This window comes from Panthera leo, chromosome D3, assembly GCF_018350215.1.
Source record: "Panthera leo isolate Ple1 chromosome D3, P.leo_Ple1_pat1.1, whole genome shotgun sequence".
Classification (NCBI taxonomy): Eukaryota; Metazoa; Chordata; class Mammalia; order Carnivora; family Felidae; genus Panthera; species Panthera leo.
The window spans coordinates 46493701-46510077 of NC_056690.1; the positions used below are offsets into that span (position 1 = coordinate 46493701).

Here is a 16377-nt window from a genome sequence, read left to right on the forward strand (position 1 = left end):
CAAATGGTTGGTATTCAGGATCTATAAAGAACACTCACAGCTCAATAATAAAAAGACAACTCAGTAAAATATTTTTGGATTTGGATAGCCACTTCACAAAAGTAGACACGCAAATGGCCGCTATGTGTACAATAAAGGGCTTAATGTCATTTGTCATCTGAGAAATGCAAATTAAAATGACAATGACTGACCATCAGTTTTGGTGAGGGTGTGGAGTAGTCATACCTCTCACTCATCGTTGACGTGAGTAAAAAATGGTACAACCACTATGGGAAAATGCCTGGCAGTTTTTAAAAATAAAACTAAACACACACCTGCGCCATGACTCACAAATTCCACTCGTAGGCATTTGTCCATGAGAAATGGAGACATGTTTACAAGCAGTTTTTGTATGGCAGGTGTGTGCACAATAGCCTCACCCTGGAAATAGCCTAGGTGTCTACTAACAGTAAGATGGATGAACAGACTGCCATATTTATACACTGGAATACCAGTGACCAATAGTGAGCAACAAACTATTGATTCATGCAACAAAATGCAAGAACTTTAACACTTAACACAAGTGAAAGAAGACTTACAAAAAAGAATACGAAAAGTTCCAGGGTGATTTAAATGAAATTCTGCAACAGGGAAAACTAATCAGGAGTGGGAAAAATCAGAGCCATGGTTGACTCTGGGGAGGTGGTGATGGGACAGTTGAGTGGAAAGGGGTGTGGGGAACTTTTTGAGGTGATGGTGGTGTCCTATATCTAGATAGGGACTTGGGTTTCACAGATGTATTCATTCATCATAACTCAGTGAATGTACAGTTAAGAGTTTTGCACTTGTATATAAATTTTACACCAAAAGAAAAAAAAACTAAATAAACGTTGAACTGCAGTTAATTATATGCATGTTAAAGATGTAGGGGACAGTAACTGATATCTGCAATTTATTTTGAAATGCATAAAAAATCGGATTAGTGGATAGAGAAGTGAGTATGTGGATAATTATGTGATACAACAAGTGGAGTAAAATGTTAATGATAAACTCTACATAGAGCATGTACAGATATTTACTGTAAAATTTGAAATTTTTATAATGTTAGGGGGAAAGAGCAAGGAAAGAAGCAAGGAACACAACATTTGGGGCGTTGACTCCTTGATTTCTTTCTTTTGATGAAATACTGATGTTCTTATTAAGATTGAAGATTACCCATGTTGTTTGAGAGGATGCTTGAAGATACTTTATCTCCATTAGCTAAATCAGTCTTTAGCTTCTTTGTGGAGACATGACTTGTAAGTCTCCAGCTTGCACCCTAGCTGTTGTCCTTGATGGGTTGGTTGCACTGTTTCCAAACTGCTTGTCTCCTCCACGTACATGCACCACACAAAGCTAACATGGGATCAAGAAATAGAGCACATATGGCTACATTTCGTCCTGCAACAAGTTCCACAATATGATAGAAAAGATCGCAAACAAGCAACATATCCTCTCCTTCCGGAATCCACAATAGCATGAAAAATAAGAAAAAGTGTCATTAACAGACCAGGGATTTCAGAAAGTGATTCCAGAAAGATAGAAAGTGGAAACATATCCATGCAGGAGAACATAGCTATGATGGATGGAATGATTTGGAGGTACTCCAAGAAACAACAAAAAAAAGAATTAGCTGTGGGGCTGCGTCCAAACCTATAAAACCTTATTCGGAGTTTATAAAAGAAGACTATATGGAGAGACATGATGTGTTTCCAGACTCAATATATAAATATACCATTTCTTCAAAACCAACCTGTAAATTCAATGCAATAGCCATCGGAATTTCTAGAAGATTTTTGGGGTGCCTGAATGATTCATTCGGTTAAGTGTCTGACTCTTGGTTTCTGCTCAGGTCATGATCTCATGGTTCATGAGTTCGAGACCCACATCGAGCTCTGCGCTAACAGTACTGAGCTTTCTTAGGATTCCCTCTCTGCCTGTCCCCTTCTCATTCTCTGTCTCTCTCTCTCTTCCTCTCTCTCAAAATACATAAATAAAGTAAAAGAAAAAAAAAAGAATTCCTAGGAGATTTTTTAATGAAGATTGACAGACTGATTCTAAAGTTCTTATCAATAAAAGACTATAGGAGGATAGACACTTAGTTTAGAAGAGATGAATAATTATGGGGGAAATTTGTCTTAGAAGATAGCAAAACATTCTCTGATAGAGAATCTAGAAGCACAGTCATGTAGATGTTTAGATTTGGTTTATAGTAATATTGGCATTTTTAAATGAAAGGAAACAGGGTGTTACATAAATGATGTTGGGACAATTTGCTCTTCATTTGGCGAAAAAATGTAACCTGGCCTATGTCACGTACTGAGGGACATAGGGAGTCTTGACAAGGAAGGGGAGTGGGGGGTTGCTGCCATAGCAGGGTCAGTTGGCTTGGTGAGCTGCAAGGCGATGCTTCAAGATAAAGTTGGAATTTCCTGGTAGAATACACATACCCTACAGCAAGGTGTGCCTGTCAGAAACCAAGCTGTCTTAGCTCAGGCTGCTATAATAAATGTACCACAGAACAGGTACATACTCTTTAAACAGTAAAGAGTTATTTCTGGAGACTGGGAAGTCCAAGATCAAGGTGCTGGAAGATCCAATATCTGGTGAGAGCCTACTTTCCGGTTTGCAAATGGCTGCCTTCTCATTGTATCCTCACGTAGTGGAGAGAGATCATCTCTCTCATAAGGGCACTATTCCCATCATCAGGACTCCACCCTCACGATCTAATTACCTCTCAAAGGCTTCATCTTCAAATACCATCATACTGGAGATGAGGCTTCAGCATATGCATTTTGGAAGGGGACACCAACATTCAGTCCATGGCACTAGCTAACCTGGCTATCTCCCATTCTGTGTAGTTCCGGTAATGACACAATGAGAACTATCTGCCATAAGCTCTGAGCTGGGCCTGGGGACGTTCAGATGGCCAATCAGCCAGCATGTAGGACAGCCAGATTATTATCCTGCAGGGCAAGCATTTGCAGAGATGGCCATATTCTCATATGTTATTGATTTTATTTTTACTTCTGGGGTTTACTATTTTAAGTATTGGTTTGGGGTGTGTGAAGTTTAAATTAGGGTGGCCAGTTCCCTAGGATGTGGCATTGGGGTAAAGACCTGGAAGAAGCTGGAGAATGAGGCAGGCATCTGTTTGGGGGAGGGTATTCCAGGCAGAGGGGATGGCAGGGCAGCGGCCCTGAGAGGGAGCGAGACACCCATGTGGCTGGAGGGGAGCAAGCCGGAACAGACAGGTCAGAGAAGTAACAGAGGCCAGATCATGTTGGCCGTTGGCAGGAAAATCCCTTCAGAGACTTCCCAGAAGTGTGGCCAGTGAGTAGACTAAGTGTCTCCATGTGCTTGAGGTTCACCGAAATGGAAGCCAGCAACAGTGTTGTAGATGTGGTTGAGGAATTGAGAGGAGAGATGGGGTTTACTTGAAGATTGAAGTGTCTTAGAAGAGTTATGTTTAGAGGATTTAGATTATTGTCAGTTATCAGAGCCTGGGGGTTTCTAGGTGAGTGTTCCGTAGGAAGCCAAAGGAAGGGGTCAGTGGGGTCGAGGTAGGCTTATCTCCTGCATAGATCTCATTGGCACCCACCTCACTCTTCAGCTTGAGGTTTTCTCATCTTGTGTTACATGTCAGGCAAATGCAAATTCAGGCACCCATTCTTCCCAGTGAGGCAGCTTCCCCAGCACCTCCTATATAGAAATTACAGAACCACCACTGGCCTTGGTCCAACCGTGGCCATAGAGTTCGTGGGTAAAGTGGTGTGTCATTGCTCTCGGGAAGGTGAGGGTCCTAGAGGACACCCGAGATTTGGAGGTAAACTACAGGCATCTTTCTATCTGTGGGCGATTTGTGGCTCTCTTTTGGTCATTTGTTGCTGTTCTTTGTGTCCTAAAAATAATGGCACCCGTGGCAGGTGTCTTAAAAATATGGCACCCGTGGGATGCCTGGGTGGTTCAGTCAGTTGAGCGTCCAACTTCGGCTCAGGTCACGATCTCACAGTTTGTGAGTTTGAGCTCTGCATCGGGCTCTGTGCTTATATGTCAGACCCTGGAGCCTGCGGCTGATGCTGTGTCTCCCTCTCTCTCTGCCCCTCCACCGCTTATGCTCTGTCTCTCTCAAAAATAAATAAACATTAAAAAATAAATTTAAAAAATATGGCACCCGTGGCAGGTGCTTTATTAACCGAAATTTGTGGTAGAAGGGAGAGGTGGGGCTGCCCACTTCAGAGAAATTTTCCTTCTTCAATGGGAAAAAATTGGGGAACCAGATTAACCTCACATCCTGGCTATTATAAGTCACAGTGCAAGCAGCAGAGTTGAGAAGGTTAATCGGCATTTGATTAAAGGGAAGTGGACTGCAGCTGTTTCATATTTGCCTAAATGTTTATGCATGTAAATGTTAAGTCAGAGAAGTGGCCAGTGCGGTTTTAGACCTCAGTGTTAAAGTGAATTCAGATTTTAGCCCACAGGACAAGGAGTGGTAGTAAATAAAAATCTGTAATTAATAAAACCATCTAAAATGGGAAAGAGGATTCAGAAAAGGGTCTTTGTTCTCCGCTCTGATTTTACGCAGACTTCTTTTGGGTCAAAGCGTGTTATATTGTTTTTTTTCCTTTTAACTTCCTATTACGTCCCTTTTCATTAATGAAATAACACTGTCCTTCTGATTGTTTCCAAATTAGAGATCAAGACATTGAGTTGGTCTGCGCTGTATAGTTCTTGGAAACTGGTGATACATGTTGGGCAACTTGATCTGTGACAATAACAAGGATTAACCATAACATGTAAAAATCCGCCTACTATTGTATTTTAAAATGGGCTCTGTGTAGGAGACTTGCACCTACATTTTCCATTCACATAACAGAAATGTCTGGAACAGGATGTCATGACTAAAGCACAGATAAAATTTGGATGTTGAGAGAAGAGAATTTGTATGCGTTGTTTCTTCTGAACTTGGGAAAGATAAAGATACGCACCTGACCCTTTAGTCCTTGGGATAAACCTAAGGGTGGTTAGTTCTTCTGATTGAGCGAGGAAGAAGAATGCTCTTGAGTTTTTCTCACTGAAATGTCAGGTGTTTCACTGAGCAAATTCTGTGCCAGAGGGGAAAACCTGGGCTGTCTAGTTCATGGAACTTACCTGTATTTCTTCTTCCAATGGGGAAAAAAAAAAAAAAAAAATCCAGACCCACCTGTCAGCCAGTGCCCTGTGGCAGATCTTAGAGACTCAAGGTCAAGATGAACACTTATTTTTTTGACTCTGAAATTGCAACTGTACGTGACCATGATTTCATTGGATGAACAGCACAAAGTAAGGACTTTTCTGGTACTCTTCCTTCTAAGTTTCTTCTGTTTCTTTCTAGCATAATACAGCTGGTGTGAACTGTGAAATCTGTGCTAAGGGTTATTACCGCCCTTACGGCGTTCCAGTGGATGCCCCACATGGCTGCATCCGTAAGTTTCATTTTGACTCGGTGTGTCTTAGAGTGTCGGTACTGTACCACTTTGGCGTGGTCACCAGGCTAAACTCTGATGGGCTAGTAGCTCCCTTCCCTCCCTCTTTTTTCACATTGTTGATTCTACTCCTTCTAGCTGTGTGACCTCAGCTGGCTACATAATCTCCCTGAGCCTCAGATTTCTTATGTATAAATGGGACTGATAATACAGGCATACCTTGGCGATATTGCGGGTTCGAGTCTAAACCACCACGAGAAAGTGATTATTGCAGTAAAGCGACTATTGCAATACAGTGGGTTGAATGAATGTTTTGGTCTCCCAGTGTCTATCAAAGTTATGTTTACACGATACCATAGCCATAGCCTATTCGGTGTGCAATAGCATCATGTCTAAAAAAAAGTACATACCTTAATGAAAAAATACTTTGTTGCTAAAAAGTGTTAACCATCACCTGAGCTTTCAGCTAGTTGTAATCACTGACCGCAGTAATAATGAAAAAGTTTGAAATGTTGGGAGAATTCTCAAAATGTAACAGGGACACAAAGCAAGCAAATGCTGTTGGAAAAAGTGTGCTGATCGACTTGCTCAATGCAGGGTGGCCACAAACTGTCAATTTCTAAAAAAAAAAAAAACATAGTATCTGCGAAGCACAATAAAGAAAAGCACAATAAAACGAGGTATGCCTGCTATTCCCTAAGATAGAATGAAATGCCATCAGAAGCACCTAGGAAGACACAAAGTGTTGGGCTCCTCACGTTACTAGCCCTGTAACCAATGTTCCTCCATTTTCCTCATGTTTCTGCGAGCTCCAATAGTTTCAAATTTTTGTCTGAATTAGCATCAAGACAACATAGTCATAATTTCATGGATCTAATAATAGTCATCGTATCTAAAATAGCTATGATTTATTGAGCACTCATTATATGCACGGGGTTGTGAAATACTTCCACAAATGTCTGATGCAACCAACTCACATTGTATTATTATTTTCATTTTTAGATCTGGAGAAACTGAACTGAGTAGTTAAATATTTGAGCCCAGGTGGCAAAACCCGCTAACTGGTAGCTCCAGGATACGGGTCCTATCTGTCTGGTGCCTCTGTGCCTTTTCACATCCGTGATACAGATAGATGCCCTGGGTTTTCCCTGGGGAACTGTCAGACACAGGTCAGACTGGACTTTGCCCTCCATGTGTAATCTGTTTTATGTTTGGTGGCTGTCACAGTTGGAAAGCAGTTCCAGGCCTGAAGTTGGCCGCTGTGCCCACTGTACCCCCAGATTCATTCTTCGTATCACTAATATTTGAGGGCATCCAAGTCCAAAGAATGTGTGGACTCCGATTTGCCCCTCTGTTGGGCATTCGTCCTTGTTAAAAGAGTGCTCCTGTCTTCCCTCCCTCTCCCACATCGTCCCACGAGGTCTGTCCATCCCTTTTCTTGTGCCCACGAAGAATAGGCTTTAGCAAAGGAGACCAGGACACCGTGAATGCAGACGTACGTGCTCTGGAATCTCAGAGCAATCTCCATCACTGTTCCAGCCTCTTTCTTCATCACTGAAGTGGTCTCGCAGAGATATTATAGGCTATAGCGTAAAGAATCCACAGGACACGTACATCTTAAGCAAGTTAAGCAGAGGACACCAGGAGAAGCCAGGCTGGGGGATGCTTGATGCCCATGGCCTCCCTAGTTTCCCAGTTCCTCACAGGATATGTACTTAGCTGGGTTATGACAGTATTTTTGCTGTCTAAGGTGAGGACTTTCCAGGTCAAGGAAAGGTCCCAAGTGAGGAGCTACCAAGCCTCTTACAGCCCAAGTATGTCTGTCTGGAATGCAAACCTAGTAGTCGTGTTGGTTGCAAAACTGCCTTTAGTAAGTCCTATCACTGGAATCTAACATTAGGGTTATGGGTAGAGTCTTGTGCTGTCCACATACGAGATGTCGATGTCCAGGCATCCCACACTTGTGACTGCATCACACTTGCGTAATGATGACCACGCTGGACATTCACAGTTGGCTCGTGGCCAGGAGAGGCTGTGTCCAACAGACCTACCAGGGGCTACAGCACACGTCCACCCAGACCCCTCTGATTGTAATCTCTGCAGACCTTTCTTCTTCTGCAGTGAGCTGGGCAGTGCTCAGTGTAATGAACTATATTCTGGAGAACTCAGAAGCCTATCTGAGTTCTCTGGGGGCCCCGGGGGTTTGATCATTGCAAACTATTGACGGGGTATGAAGTAGAAAACAGGCTGTGCCCTTTGAAGAATAACCGTGACTGATAGTAGAGCATTAAACATCGCCTGAGAAGTCCTGGGGACATAGCTTCCATATTAAGTGCAGTGAAGGGAAGGACTGATCTCTGAACCCTGATGTTTCTCGTAGCTTGCAGCTGTAACCCCGAACACGCAGATGACTGTGAGCCGGGCTCGGGCCGCTGCAAGTGCAAACCGAATTTCCGCGGAGACAACTGTGAGGAATGTGCAGTTGGGTACTATAATTTCCCGTTTTGCTTGAGTAAGTAGCGGCTGCAGAAGGAGAGGCCTCCTTTCTTGGCACATAGCTGGGCCTTGTGCATTAATTCCCGAGAGCACGGCAGGCGGTGGGGGGCTCACCACAGAAATGGGGCCAGGTATGCTGTGTTTACATGCAAGTGTTGCCAAAAGTTCAGAACATAAAGTTTATATGAGTACATTTTATAGTCAGTTGTTTATGTCTGGTGATTACGTTAGGTTGTACCATAGTATTATCCCAGTAGGTCAGAGAGGTCAAATATTGGCAATTTCAATTCAACAGTGATCCATGCATGTGATTTTTGTTCAAAAAAAACTTGGAAGAAATGTCAACGGTACCAGATGTTCATTTGCATACGCATTGTTTTGGGTGGCAGGGGGATATGTTTCCCCTTTCCCCCACTGTGTGATAGGCCAAGTTATCATGGGCTCCACCCCTCCCCACTGCAGTGATCTGAGTATCTCAGCATCTCAGAGAGAAAAAGTATGTATCTTGTAGAAACACTATAGAACATGAAGCAGGAGAGTCTGAAACCAACTCTGCAAATTGTTACAAGAGCCATGGTTCTGTTTGTTCTGCAAAAGTGTAAACACTGCACTGTCCTGTTAGGACAAAGAAACACTGTCTCAACCCCCCCCCCCCCATTACTGCATTGGTTCTTGCTTTCCCAGCTCTGCGTGGCAGGAAAAGCGGACCGAGTTGTGGGGACATGGGGGCAGGGCACATGTGAATGGGGTGACTATATGTCCTGGCTCACACCTGCTGTCCCAGGGGAATTCTGAACCTAGCACCCCCTCCTACCATTGAGTATCCTGATTTGGAGGATGAGAGCTCTTTGAGAGAGAAAGAGCACAAACAGAGGAGGGGCAGAGAGAGAGAGAGGAGGACACAGGATCTGAAGCAGGCTCCAGGCTCTGAGCTGTCAGCACAGAGCTTGATGTGGGGCTCGAACCCACGAGATGTGAAATCATGACCTGAGCTGAGGTCGACTGCTTAACTGACTGAGTCACCCAGGCTGCCTGAAAGCAATTTTTTTTTTTTAAGGAACGAATTTTTAAGCCCAAACATAGTAGCACTGAATTGAGGTTTAGTCAGTTTAGAATCTGTAATTATTAGATACAGGATGAGCAGAAATTGTAGTTGCCTTTTTAGTGACCAAAAAACAAAACAAAACAAAACCTTGAAACAATTTTGTGGCATCAGTCAAATTTTAGGGGGAAAAACTTGAAAAAAAAACAAAATCTATTTTCAATTTTACATTAAAAAACCAATAAATGTTAGAGAAACCAAGCTCATCCTTGCTCAGACTGAGACATAGCTATTGCGAGCACAAAATATCCATTTCAGTTCATTTAATATACAAATCAGAACATCTGACCAGTCTGGTTTCAGTTGTTATTATTTTCAATATGGCAAGCGGTATTGCCTTTCTCTAAATTAGGCTCTACATGCTACTTTGCAGTAAGTTTGAAGGGCTTCCTTCTAGTTTGTGCAACTTAATGTTTTACTTTACTATCTCCTTAATCTTTCTCTGTCTTTTTTTAAAAACAATTTTTCTAGGAATTCCCATATTCCCTATTTCTACCCCAAGTCCAGAAGATTCAGTAGCTGGAGATATGAAAGGCAAGTACCTTCTCTTTTGCTTTAACGTCAATGGAAATGTTATGCTCCATATTATTTTTCTGCTTCCTGTGCCCACTAACTACTGTGCCCAAGCTTTAATGGTCCTTACTGGAGCATGGTGGGTGCCTTGTGGGGCTGTCCTATTTCAGTTCCTCACCACCCATCATTCTCTGTTTTAGTCTGTCTTTTGCGTGATGCTACCTGATTAAGGAAACTAAACAGAGCTTGAAATGTAGATCACTTGCTTGCCCAAAACTTCCGGTGGCGGTCCGTTGCTACTGTCTTAGTTGGGTTCTACGTGCAGAGACCCCGAGAAAAGATTGAAGCACAAGCAAATGATTCGGGATATGATCCCAGGAGACATCAGTAAGAGGGTGAGTCAGGGAGTGAAGGGAGCTGTTAGCAAGCAAGGTCCGCCTGTACCACCTGGAGCTCCATTCCCCTAGGCGACTCTAGGCGACAGCACAGAACTTGCTCAGCATTATCCCAGCTGAAGGGATACCTTCAGTGACTTGCCATCAATGGAAGGTTGCTTTGGGGGCATCGACTCTGGTACTTCCGGCTTGGTATGCTGGAAGGCCAAGGGGCTCCTTCAGCCAGAGGGGGTACCCCTGGGCAGAGAGTGGCAGAGGTGTGCAGGAAGCAGCCTTTGGGGTAGAGAGGTGAGTGCCGAGAGGGTGTGGGTGCTACACCTACCTAATCACTCATTCCACAAGTATTTTATGATCACCTATTATGTGTTCAGCACATTCTGTGTGCTGGAAACTTATCAGTGAAGAGAATAGAGAAAGATTCCCAGCTCTCCTATAGCTTATATTCCAGTGGAGGGACTCCTACAATAACAAAAATAATATATAAGCCACTAAATAAATAAAATCTCTCTGTGTTAGCTTATCATATGCAAGGTTGTGTGCTGCACAAAGGTGCTATTTTTAAGGCGGGGGGGGGGGGGCTTTCACATGGTAGGCATAAACTAACCCATATGAGGAATATTCTAGGTCTTGAGGTTTGATTCTGGAGCTGTGGGCAGTTTCCTGTGTAAACCCATAATGGCACACGTGGGGGCATACACACTCAGAAAGGCACACCACATGTTCACGGCCCGTGACTGTGCCCCTTTCTGGATCATGTTCCCATCATCCACTGAGTTTGCTTCTCACCCCCCAGGGTGCCAGTAGCAGCCTGATGGTCACATGCTCATGTCATTGGGGTGGAGGTAATGCCAGGTGGAGGTGAGCACATGTGCCTCTCCTCCCGCTGGGTCCAGGGTTCGGGTGGGCAGAGAAGGGGCACTTGTGACCAGTCAAGAAGATGGTCTCTGGAAAGCTCTCTCTGGCAGATTTCCATTTCTGCAACACTATAGCGGCTCAAGGGATGTGCTGGAGGTAGCCTTGGCCATGAGTGCTGTGCAGAACGTAAGTCTGGGAGAGAAGTGAGGGAATGTGAGGTTTGCAGATTTAAATAGGGTTGTCGAGGAGGGACCTTATTGAAGAGATAAGCAAGGACCTTAGGGGGTGAGTGGTGAGCTCTGCAGGTACCTGGGGACAAGCACCCAGACCCAGGAAAGAGCCAATGCAAAGTCCTTGGGGCAGGAACATGGGGGGAGGGGGTGTTCATGGAACCAAAAGGAGAGCAGGGTGTGAAAGCGGAGTGAACACAGCAAGAGAGGTAAGGAAGGGAAGTGTTGGGGGCCAGATGGCAGGCCCTTGTCACCCACTGCAAAGACTTTACCTTCTATTCTCAGAGAGGAGCCATGCACAGTTTGCATAGACAAATGGCATTGTATAAGGAACTCCATGGCGACTGGTGTTGAAAACCAGTTGTAGGAGGAGAAAAGAGGAAGCAGGGAGACGTCCTGGAAGGCTACTGTGATCATCTGTGAGGGAGAGACGATGGTGGCTCAGAACAAGGACGTGTCAGTGGTGGTGACAGGAAGTGGACAGAATGTGGCTATAATCTGAAGATAGAGACACCAGGACTCCCCAGGGGATTGCTGGCTTAGAGGTGGGATATGAGAGAAAGCGAGGCCGCTGGGGTGATTCCAAGGCTTCTGGATGGGGCAAACAGGAGGAAGAGGTGCCATTTGTTGAAGGCGGGAAAGGCTGCAGAAGACAAGGTGAAGTGCAAGGCTGGAGGGGGGGGTGGGGAGGTAGATGCAGTGGTGGGAACTTAGGGATGCTATGTTCTGGCCATTCTTTCTTTTTCCTCTATGGAGTAAGAATCAAGGTCAGGGGCAGAAGGTGAGGTTGGGGAGGAAGCTTTGGGGTTGAAGAGACAGAAGGTGTGTTAAGAGTCATCTCAGAATGTGGGGGAGGGAGTGGGTGTGGGGAATGTCCTAGGACTTGGGGGCAGCACAGCGGGCTGACCTGAGGTTAGGTAATGTGATCCTGTTTACCTTCCTGTTTTCCTTCCTCCTTCTGCCCTACACGTACCCAGCTCCTCTGAGCAAACCACTGGGCTCTGCATTGTTATGAGGGGTATTGTCTAAAGCCTTCACCAGACACTTGGTCGCTTGAGGACAGCACAGCAACTATGGTTCTAACTCCCACAGTATCTACCCTGCCCACAGCGGGCAGTATCCTGTCCACAGTGGCTGTCTGCAAACGTTTCCTTAATGTCTGTTCGTTGACTAGAATGGAACTCTGCTTTTGAGCCTTGATTACACCACACATCTTGGGTTTTCTTCCACAAAAATGTTTTAGATCTCCCATTTACCATCTGTTTCCAGTAATTCCTTTGTTAGTCAATTTCTTTTTCTCCCCCACTAGACTGCTGGTAACTTCAGGAAAAGAAATTTAATTGAATTTGAAGGACTGTTCAGACATCTGTTAGAAAATATGAGGGAAGCCTTAGAATACAGCCTCAAGGAAAAGAAGGTTCAGTGAATGCAGTGAGATCTATCTGGGAATTTGAATACACAGATATTACTTCAATTTGGTCTTTGATTATTGCATTTTATTTTATTTTTTTAATGTTTACTTATTTATTTTTGAGAGAGAGAGAGAGAGAGAGAGAGAGAGAGAGGGATGCTGAGGAGGGGCAGGGAAAGAGGGAGACACAGAATCTGAAGCAGGCTCCAGGCTGAGTTGTCAGCACAGAGCCCAATGCAGGGCTTGAACTCATAGACTGCGAGATCATGACCTCAGCTAAAGTTGGATGCTTAACTAACTGCACCATCTAGGTGCCCCTTTGATTATTGCATTTTGAAAACACCCAGTTGAGGGCTCATTCAGTTAAACGTCTGATAATATCAGATATCGATAATATCGAGCACCCGAGCACCCCGGAGAGTTTGAATTCATGAAGGTCCATTGACGTTTTCATGTTTTCTAGTACAGTGGTTCTGAAACAGGGCTGTGTTTTAGAATCCCTTGCTTTTACAAAGTGGAAATTCCTCTGTAGCACTCCAGATCTTAATCTGCCTTTTCCAGGATGAAGTCCAGGCTTATCTTTTGAAGAGGTTTTCCAGATGATTCTGATGTATGTCTCTTGTTAAGAACCACTACTTTACTAAAAATCCCGCTTAATGGTTGGCAAACTTGCCTGCAAAGGGTCAGATGGTAAATGTTTTTAGATTTGTAGGTGCAGCTGCAAAAAGTCAACTTTGTTGTTGTACCGGGGAAGCGACCATAGTCAACATGTAAATGTGAGATCTTGGCTGTGTCCCAGTAAAACTTTTATTTACTAAAACAGGGATGGGTTTGGTTCTTGGGCCATAGATTACAGGTCGTGGCATTATATCAGAATTCTGGGTTTAGGATTCCACTGCCAGGTAATTGTATTTTCCCGGGAGATTCCAAAGTGCAGCAAAGATTGAGAACCACTTTTCTAGGAAATCCATACGCTCAGTTCCAGACACAATGACTTGAAGCCAAAGGACAGAACAGTTTTGCAGATCACAATGTTTGCAGGGTTTTTTTTTTTCCATTATATTTCATGACCTTGGATATTATCAGGGTTTTCTGGGGCCAAGTGATCATTTATATCCACTCAAGATTTATTTCTAGGAAATCAGTGTATCTTTGACACATCTTCAAGGGCTCCATTTGAAAACGACAGCATGTGCGAAACATACACTCTAGAGGGATACTAGCCTGCAGGCACGTGTACGCTTTTATGCCTCCAAGTTCAAAGAGCAGGGACAAGCGGAAAAACAGCTGCAGGAAGACTCCAGGTGCTTACTTTACTTTACCTAGGAGATTGAGGCAAGCTGGGGATGGTTATGGAAAGCTGTCCATGTGGCCTGAAGACATGAGTGCCCAGCCGGTTTCTTGACAAATATCATAGAAAGGGTTTGATTCTTGCAGTCACTTTATAATTAGCAAGATGCCTTTGCCAGAGCTTTGAGGTCAGTGTGGCTGGGGCTGGAGGACGTGCTAACGGTGGGAGCTCGGGTCGGGGCAGCAGCCGCTGGGGCATGCTTTCCTGGCCGTCCTTCCCCGGCCCGGGCATTTCATCCGCTTGGCAGGGTGGGGAGTCACTGTTGTCATGGAGACCCGTCAGCTAAGGCTTCAGGATGGACAGGCAAATTCTGATATCTCAGTTTGGAGGCTCTGTACGGATGCCAGTAAAATAGAATTCAAGGAATCGTGTTTACTAAAAAGAACTGAAGGTGTTCAAGAGACTATTTAGTGCATTCTTCATTCAGAATGAATGTACCCACCCTGTACTAGGCACTTCCCAGGCAGCTGACTGCCTCACAGTCCCCACTCCCTGGCAGCTCCCAGTCCTGTGAAAACACAGGCAGGTGAACAGTTACAGCAGGAGTTAACACTATGGCTGCGTGAGAACACAAAGCTATGGAAGCATGCAGGATGGGGGGCATCCTTATGGAATGAAGAGAGGGAGGCAGGCAGGAAGGAGGAGGGTAGTGGCTGTGGGAGGACTCCCCAGAGCAGGAGAAGGAGCGGGGTCTTGGAGCATGAAGGAGTTAGCCAGGCAGAGCGACAGCTGAGAGAAGCCATGGGGATACGAGAGGGGATGGCAGGTAGGTTCCTGGGGCTGGATCAGGGGAAGGGGGAAGAAGTTCAGGAGGTGGAGAGGATTAGGGAAAGACCAGGATGGGCAGCCAGGCTCAGATGTGCAGGTTGAAGGGGGGGAAGGGGAGCCATATCCATGGAGGATATCGAAGATTTGTATATTTATGGTGGCCATTGTACGGCAAGGGTCAGGAAAGCATCTTGACAAGGGACACTTTTTCTAGTTTGTGCAAAGGTGCTGCTTAGGGTGCTGGCAGCCTGGCAGATTTTGAAGGGGTTACTGTGTCACACACGTCAAAGACTTTGGGTTGTGTCCTGAAAGTGTTGTGTCACCCTTGGGGGATTTAAACTGGAAAATGATACGAGGTGAGAAGGTTGGCGTTTTAGAAAGATCTCTCTTGATACCAGCTTGGAGAATGGATTGGGAGGGAGCAAGATGGGAAGCAGACAGCCTGGTTAGGAGGCTCTATAAATAATCTAGGCAAACAAGGGTGAAGCCCTGGATGAAGACTCTGGAACTCTGGAAGCAGAGGAAGATTCCAGGGACTTTCCTGAGGTACAATCATTATGACCCAGTGGGGAGGTGTGGGGAGGTGAGGCAGACGTGAGGGGACCCTCATGGTTTCTGACTCTGTGTGGGACTGTTTGCTAGGTAAGGAAGAGGAAATGTTGAAAAGTGATTTTCAGAAACAGTTTTTTTTAAATTTTTTAAAATATTTATTTATTTTTAAAAAACAATTTTTTTAACGTTTATTTATTTTTGAGACAGAGACAGAGCATGAACGGGAAAGGGTCAGAGAGAGGGAGACACAGAATCTGAAACAGGCTCCAGGCTCTGAGCTGTCAGCACAGAGCCCGATGCGGGGCTTGAACTCATGGACCGAGAGATCATGACCTGAGCCGAAGTTGGTCGCTTAACCGACAGAGCCACCCAGGAACCCCAAAATATTTATTTATTTTTGAGAGAGACAGAGACAGAGTGTGAGCAGGGGAAGGACATTGAGAAAGGGAGACAGAATCCAGAGCAGGCTCCAGGCTCTGAGCTGTCAGCACAGAGCCTGACCCGGGGCTTGAACTCACAGACTGTGAGATCATGACCTGAGCCGAAGTTGGACGCTTAACCAACTGAGCCACCCAGGCGCCCCCAGAAACAGTTTAAAAAATGCATAGGTACCAGATGCTTTCTTTCTGTTCACAGATGGTTATAAATAAGGATTCTTTGGGCCTCGATGCCAGTGGTAAAGTCCAGTTTCTTACTGAATTCCAGTGCTTGGTTTCAATGCCAAGACCGTAACCGACAGTAAAGCTTTCCCTTCCCTGCGGACTCACATGCTGGTCTCAGGGTTCCTGGAGGGTGAGAATGGAAACCGCAAAACCTGTCGTGACCTGGGCTCAGAAATCACATCAGAGCACTTTCACTTCCTTCTATGGGTCAAAGCACAAGTCATGAGGCCATTCAGTGATTTCAGTAATTAAAGTGTTGTGAAAGAACCAACAGCAACGGGAGAGAAGAGCTGGGGCGGGGGGAAGGGGAGGGCTTGTGCGGGTTGGTTGGGGGAGACCCTCCTAGGAGAGGACGAGAAAGAACCAGAAAGGGGCATTACAGGCAGAGGGAACAGCCAGAGCAAAGGCCCTGAGGTGGCAGAGCACATGTTTGAGGGAATGGAAGCAGCCTGACTGCTGGGAAGGCCTTGGTCCTGGAGGATTAAGCGAGACAAACCACCTGTAGCCCCCAGAGCCATGGCTGGCACATAGTAGGGCTGGATTTATGTTCATTTCTTTT

General features: G+C 45.1%; 1 protein-coding gene across 4 annotated transcripts in view; it reads left to right on the top strand.

Moving 5' to 3' along the window:
* Positions 1–16377, top strand: part of LAMA3 (laminin subunit alpha 3) — a 272517-nt gene that overhangs the window by 87497 nt on the left and 168643 nt on the right. For all 4 annotated transcript variants that reach the window (XM_042909621.1, XM_042909620.1, XM_042909619.1 and 1 more), the window contains exons 9-11: positions 5393–5483; positions 7864–7995; positions 9553–9615. In XM_042909621.1, coding sequence (XP_042765555.1) covers positions 5393–5483; positions 7864–7995; positions 9553–9615 — 286 coding nt within the window. The remainder of the gene's footprint in view (positions 1–5392; positions 5484–7863; positions 7996–9552; positions 9616–16377) is intronic.